Source organism: Octopus bimaculoides, chromosome 3, assembly GCF_001194135.2.
Source record: "Octopus bimaculoides isolate UCB-OBI-ISO-001 chromosome 3, ASM119413v2, whole genome shotgun sequence".
NCBI classification, from domain to species: Eukaryota; Metazoa; Mollusca; class Cephalopoda; order Octopoda; family Octopodidae; genus Octopus; species Octopus bimaculoides.
The window spans coordinates 166,159,773-166,167,670 of record NC_068983.1 but is presented as its reverse complement, the minus strand read 5'-3'; the positions used below and the strand labels follow the sequence as shown (position 1 = coordinate 166,167,670).

General features: G+C 33.8%; 1 protein-coding gene across 8 annotated transcripts in view; it reads left to right on the top strand.

The window, feature by feature from the left end:
- Window positions 1-7,898, top strand: part of LOC106867341 (rho GTPase-activating protein 39) — a 452,309-nt gene that overhangs the window by 347,675 nt on the left and 96,736 nt on the right. For 6 of the 8 annotated variants that reach the window (XM_052966674.1, XM_052966677.1, XM_052966673.1 and 3 more), the window contains one exon: window positions 253-348. The exons of the other annotated variants lie outside the window; for them this stretch is intronic. In XM_052966674.1, the coding sequence (XP_052822634.1) occupies window positions 253-348 (96 nt within the window). The remainder of the gene's footprint in view (window positions 1-252; window positions 349-7,898) is intronic. 8 annotated transcript variants of the gene reach the window in all.

The window sequence follows — 7,898 nt, the reverse complement described above, 5'->3', positions numbered from 1 at the left end:
ACCTAACTGCTAATGAATGTAGCAGTTTAAGAAAATTCAATTATATTGACTCAGAAGTAGAATTGGCCCAGTGGTAGAATAACCTTTTTCCTCTATTTCATCACAAGAAATTTGATTTGGCTATTTTAATTTTTTTTTTTTTTAAAGAAAAAAAAATCCCTTTTGGAAGATTAAATGTTCATTGTAATTTATCCTGAGTATAATATATCTACTACCAGCCCTCCAATGGCTCTTCTTCCTTTCATATTTCAGACTTTGAAACAAAATACTGAGGTTCGTGATGATGATTCGAAGCAGATATGCATCAAGAGAGAAATGGGGACACAAACTCCAGATAGCAGGAGCCCTGTAAGTCTAACCGCTTCCTTGGCCTTGTTCTTCCTACTGCTCTCTTTCATCATCAGTTGCAAACAATGGCATTGCCTGCTGCGAACAAGACAGTCAGGGCAACATATGCTATTGTCTATCAACATACTATGGAATACATATTCATACATCCCTCTCGTTCGTTATCATCAAAAATGTCATTTTCCACCTCTACTGAAACTTTAACCTATTTACAAATACTTTTTTTTTTTTCTCCCCCAAAATTAATTTCCAAAATTCATGGCTGCTTCAGATATTTATAGGTTCTTCATTAGCTTGTGTTAATGAAGAGAAACTTTTCCATAAACATTTGGTACTGTTGCCTAATCTAGACACCAGAGATCACATCATATTTTTCTGTTTTATTTAGCCAAAATTCCTACCGTAAGCCAATACTATGTTCAATATTTTAAGGGTTAAACTCCTTAATAGTCAGGACTACCAACCCCATTTCAATTTTCAGTCGACACCTATTTCATTGCGCTGACATCACTAAAAGTTTGATTATTATAGGACATAATTTCCCCTCCTTCCCCTAAAACATAAGATGTTGTTACTGACTAGTCCAGAAGAGCCCAAGGTCTTTCTAAAAGTAATAGAATCTATAAGCTAATCCCATTTAATTATATAAAATTGTTTTGTTCATCTTTTTGTTTCTAATTTGCTATCATCAAACTTTTTGCTTGCTTCTTTACAAATATTTTACAGGAGATTGTATTGGACTTAAATTTTCTTTGAAAAATCAGCTTAAAAATAATTTCATTTCATGAGTCTGTTTTCACTTTAAATTGAGCCAAAAGTAAATTTGTTAATTTGTTTCTTAGTATTACTTAATTGAAAATATATTTATTTCTGATCAATAGAATTTGAGACAAAAAGAATCAGTTTGTTATTTGGGTGAATCTCTCATGGCACTTTCCTCCTCCACAGCTAGAACTGCAGATTTCTTTAGTATATTCTAAACGAGCAATCTTTGGTTTTAGATACATTTATTTCTGTGGGATTAATAATGAGACGAAAAACAAAAGTACATTTGGATATCCTGAGTGAGTGAAATGAATGTGTAAATGCTTAAAAGTCACTTATTAAATGTCATTCTTACAGCTTTTTCTTAACTGGTAAGCTGGCAGAATCATTAGTGTAACAGACACAAAACTTGGCAGCATTTCTTTTAGCTTTTTACATTGTGAGTTTAAATTCTGCCAGGGTCAACTTTGTGTTTTGTCCTTTCAAGATTGACAAAATAAAGTATCAATCAGGTGTTGGGATCAATATAATCGACTGACCTACGCTTTCCATGAATTGCTGCTGCTGCTGCTGTGCCAAAATTGGAAACCTTTATTGCAGACTTCTCTTTTTAATTATTTTGTATTACTTAACACCAACGTTTTTTTAAAGTTATTATTGCTAACATTATAAAAAAGCAATATTCATTTTGAAATGAGCTTTGAATTTGCAATTACTTTCAAATGTCTTTTTTTGTTTCTTCCTTTTACAAGAAATGTTTTCTTTTCTACAATGCTAGCATTATAACTTGGAAAAAAATGACTTTTCAGCAATTAAAAAGAGAAATTTGTACAAACGACATGTAATAAGTGGCTTTTAAACATTGACATATTTGTTTTGTTTACTTTACTTAGCGTGTAACCAAACATCAACTTTAAAATGTATTGCTCAACACATAACTTCACCAAATATATTGGAGTATATCATTTATTATTATTATTATTATTATTATTATTATTATTATGATGATGATGATTGTTATTATTATTATTATTATCATTGAACTTCCTTTTCATTAAGATCAATCCCAATCAATATTAACTTTCAGTTCTATTGAAGAATACCACAACTGCCAGCACTCGTTTTATTCTTTCTTTTTGTTTGTTTTTTTTGTTCCTTTCTTTATTAATAAACTGGGTATAATATTAATTATTTCAATAAAAACGACTGGTGATAACAACAATAATAATAATAATAATACCAGTGTTAACACTGCTGCTCTTACTAATACTGCTTTGCAATGCTGTTGCTACTATTGCTGCAACTCCTGTTGATATTATTACTAACAATAGCATTTTTTTTCTCCTCCTCCTCCTCCTTCCAATGTGGCTGTCATTGGATAGCATCAAAGGAAGCTGGTCTAGAAACCTATTACTAATTATACAAAGTTAATCAATTCAGGCAGAGAATTCATTGGAATATCTGGTTTACTAACTGAACATTTTTTTGTTTTTTTGGCTGTAGAACAGGTTTGTAGGTATTTCTGATTGAAAGAGATTGTTGCAAAAGAGAATATTGGAAACAAGCTTTTGTTTCAGACATGTCTGATGTCTGTCTTTCATTCTATCACATGTAATCAACCATTTTTTTTTCCTTTTCTCTATAGTTTAATTAATTTAGGAAATAAAACAACAAACTTTTAATCAGGAAAGTGTCAATATGTATATCTGAGTGTAAGCTTTGTGTGTATGTTTGGGACATATTTCAATTGTGTTCTGTATTTATGATATGCTTGTTTGTGTGTTAACGCCATCAACCTTTCAAGGATGCATTTATGAAGTATGTGTGTGCATGCATAACAGTATATGTGCATTCCATTGTAGAGCTGCTGTTACTACAGGGTGCTGTAATAAAACTTCCCAGAAATATATTTACCAAGGCTACTGAAATCTTTTGCCACACCCTGTATATCTGTGTTACGGATAATTTTCTGACAGTTATGTAGTTTTTACAATAATTATCAACTTGTATTTGTAAATAAGACTCTTTTCTTTAAAATTATATAAATTTTTAAACTAATGCGATGAGATTGAGTTATGTACCTTCAGTTATGTCTTAGCTTTAACTACTTGCAGCAGTTCTGTTTGTTGCATGGACCTTATGCAAAATGTATTTGCAAAACTTAAGCCCGACTGTATGGTCGAGAAGTTAGCTTCCAAACCACATGGCTTCAGGTTCATTTCCACTGAGCAGCATCTAGAACAAGTGGTTTTCTCTCTATTCCCAGGTTGGCTAAAGCCTTGTCAATGAACTTGATGGACAGAAACTAAAAGAAGCTTCTTCTGTGCATGTGTGTGTGTCTGTGTTTGCATCTGCAATTGCTTATGGCCAGCAATCAATGTCAGTTTCTTTTCTGTCAACAAATAGTTCAGCCATGTACTTTCTAAGTGATGTGGAATAAAAAAGAAATAAATCCCTTACTTGAAAATTAGGTAAGGGTTAGCATCAGTAAGGGCTTGTAACTGTAAAGCACTGTCTCCGATACATATTTGTCCAAACCATGAAAACATGGAAAAACAGATATGAAATGAACAACACACACATACATGCATGCATGCACGCACACACACACACGCACACATGCATAGGTGTATGTTGTATATTCTTGTATTTGCTATGAAATATGAAGGCAGGAGCAAGTCGTATAACTTGGTGAAATACAAGTAGTGTAGGAGCACTATTGAAGCATTTGCCTTCTTGTTGTATACCAAGGACAAATAAGCTATTCAGAATCCATTTCCCTTAATTGAGATTATCATCCTCTTATAGCAGTGAATGCCTATTTACAGATTGGTTCACTGCATTTTAGGCTAACTTTATCATGGACACAATGCAGTGTTAGCTAATGAGATACAAAAGCCCTGACCTGTTGGTTGGGTACTTCATACTGCATCAGAGAGAGAGAGAGAGAGAATGGGTTGACCCTTTTGATACAAACCTGCCTGAGATGGCACTTGGTTTTGTGATACAAACTTCCTTGTTGAAAGTGAATTATGTTCCAAACAGCAGATCAAAAATGAAGTTATTTTACTAAATTCTTCATTTTCAACATTAATCGAAACAAAGACAGTTTATTTCAACAGAAATGTCATAAATATAGGGTTGAAGTGAACAGTTATCACAAGGCACCAGACTGCTATAACTAAAGTCCTTATTGTCTATTGCTAAACGTTAAAGAAAAAAATGCAAAATAAAAGCAACCAGAGAAACACTTAAATAATGATTTCATATTTTAGCGAATTCTTCTAAAACAATTACTCACCACTTGCACAGGCGATATATACTTAAAGTTTGTTGACCGATAAAACTGAGGAAAATAAAAGCAGAAACTGTGGTCATAAAAATACCTTCTACATAAACTAAGTCTTGATTCAATGCATTCTTAAATATTTGTCTGTTGTTGATTGATAATAAAGTGACAAATGGTTTATAATGTTAAATGGTGCACAAGACATATATATATAAACAATACCAGTGATGGAATTTCTTGAATCATTTCAGTAAGATTTCCTTTATAAAGGTCAATGTTTTAAGCGTAAGTGGAAAGAAAAGTCCTTAGTATTGTCAAGAATAACGTCTTTCTTGGCAAAAATAACTTCCTTTTAGCTTGCAGAGGAAATAAACTCACTTGTTTGATTGTAGAATAAAACATTCTTCTCACAAACTTTGTGTGTGTTCATATATATATATATATATATATATATATATATATATATTGGTCATTTGTTTATATTTAAAAATTGTTGCTTCAAATCAGAGAATAAATATTCATCATCATCATTATCATCATCGTCCTTTAATGTCCACTTTCCATGCTGGCATGTGTTGGACGGTTTGACTGAGGACTGGCAAGCCAGGAGGCTGCACCAGGTTCCAATCTGATCTGGCAAGGTTTCTACAGCTGGATACCCTTCCTAATGCCAGCCACTCCGTGAGTGTAGTGGGTGCTTTTTACATGCCACTAGCATGGAGGCCAGTCAAGCGGCACTGGCATCAACCACGCTTGAATGGTGCTTTTTACTGGTACGTATATGTGTGTACATATATATTACTACAATTGTTTTATTAAGAGTCATTGTGATGAAAAAATGGTAGAGTCAAGTATGCTGTATGCGCAACTTCAATACAGTTTTGTAATACATTACAGAACTCTCAACTCATTAAGTGTACCAAATAAACAAGTGAGCAGTTACATGTTGATTAATCAGCAGATCATCAATAGATGAAATTTCTAATCAGAATTACCAACATTTAAGAAATGCAAAGTGGGTGGGACAGCAATCTGTCAATCAATGAAGGTGGGTAGCAGAATGAGGATGTAAATTAAAGAATGATTAAAAGACATTTCTATTCAAAAGATGTCATTAAACTTAGCAATCTTGCTTGTAAATACTGGTGGCAAAAAAACATGTTTGAATACTGACAAATGATAGACCAAGCATGACATTTGACCCAATCAAAATACAGTTTAAGACAGATGTCGGTGTTGTTCTTTAAAAGAGCCTTTCACTGTGTTTTGTCATTTAGCACATCAAGGAATGACGATTATTGCAGATCTAATAGAATATTAATTTTAAATAAGGGAGATCCAGCTAATTATAATTCATAGGAATAATTTAAGGAAAATTGCAGAGAAGACTTGAATTTCAGAGGACCTGGAGGAAAAAGAAGGTAAGAAAAGAAAAGAAAATGAAAATGATTAAATATATAAAGGTAGCCATAATCACTGTGTCTGCAATCATAACCTATAAATAATTATGTAGAAACTGAAGAGGATAAATCAGATAGAGAAAATGGTCAAGACATTGATGGGAAGATGGTATTGGCATAAGCAAATATGTATACTAGACTAATGAAAATAGTTTAGGCAACAATCAGTGTTAACATAAAGATATTAATCTGTGTTAAATATTTAAATTTAGAGAGATCAGTTATTTAGCTGTAATGAAGTTACAAGCTGAAAGGCTGGAGAGAAGAAAAAACAGAACTAATATTTCTTGTAACTAATTCTACTGCAATATTTTTGAGAATCAATCAAAATCTTACTGTTCAATAAATAGGTTAGTTCACTACTATAATAAATTTAAAATGATAGGGAGCATTAGAAAATGTTACAGGAATTTGTGAGAATTATAAATAATTATAAAAGTCACAAATGTTAATAAATGTTAAAAGAATTTATAAGATTCTAATAAATTATAATGATTTATCAAGGCTATAAACTAGGGATGATGAAACTTATTATAAAGATATTATCTAAGGCTGGAAGCAAATTGAAAGTAGTTTAGGCAACAATTAGTGTCAAAATAAATTTATAAATTTATTGTTAGGTAAATATTGAAATTTAAAGAGATCAGTGATTTAACTGTATAATCAATTCACTAGTAAATGGGGTTTCCATTAGAATTTCTTTTCTCTTAGCAAATGAAAATATCTTTTGGCAACATTCTCTGTACTATTATGAAGCAACTTGACAGGGCTGCTTACAAAGAGAAAATCACTTTATACTTCTCAACAATAATGGAGTAAACAGCAGTCACAGTATTAGGAAGTGTAGACATAATTCTACTGACAACATTACCAAGAATATTAATGAAAATAATACTAGGAATAGCCCCTCTCCCCTCTCCTAGCTCCTAAAGATCACCCAACCATGTCACATCTCACTTGTGCCCCTCCCTCAACAATTGTATCGTTTTTACTATACCTGTTGCTCCCCCCCCCTCCCACTCTTCTGCAACTTTCTCTCTTCCCCAGCTCATGATTGTTGTCTCATCCACCCATCACCCCTACCCATTTTGGCTTCACGCCTCTTCACGCCTCATTCATCTTCCCATACAATCTGCCAGTGGTTTGTGCTGTTCCCTGGACACCTCATTCCCATTATCTATCTCTTGCAGCTCCTACTTATTATTTTCTTTCTACCCCTTCTTCCCTACTAGATGTACGCAGCCATGCAGATTTCCTCTACAGTAACCTGCTCTGAACCCCCACCATTCCAGTATTATCCTTGTCTGTTAGCATGATGTTGAACCCCCCATCACCTCACCCAAGGTCTGTAATCCTGCAAACTGCACAGTGGCTTCAATAAGGCAGGTGGCACAAAAAAAGAACCTAGTTCACACTGCATAGTGGTTGGCATTGGGAAGAGTCCCCTGCTGTAAAAACTATACCAAAATAGGCAGTGGAACATGATGTCATCCAAGGACTCTTCAAATCCTATCGGACTGTCCAACCCATGCCAGCTTTGGAATATGGACATTAAATGACGATGATAATAATGCCATATATACAAATACAATCCAGTGTTCCTGGTGTAGGAAGTTTATAAGCGTCGTGCAACGTGTGGTGGGTATAGAAAACAAAAAGTGGAGAGTGTACGATGAGAAACAATAACAATTTATTGGCATTGAAAGTCACATGCATCTTCCCTACCTTTGAAATTGCAAGGGAGTTCAACAAACAGTTTCTATATAGCTCTCAGCAACTGGGGCTGCTGCAAATGCGAATAAAGATCCAAAGTGAAGGAGTAAAACGGGTCCATGTGTTCCTTAACTGGCTGAACCTTTTCACGTAATTAGTTATGAAACGGGTTAAGCTGCTCAGTGTAGCCAATCACCAGGCTGAGATTACCTTAATGCAAGGAAGCTTTGCATTGTCTCTCAGAATTTCAAAGTCAACTGCACTGCAGTGGTGTTTTTGAACTGAATGGAGAAGCCAGCAGTAGAAAATGGGATGGGATTGGG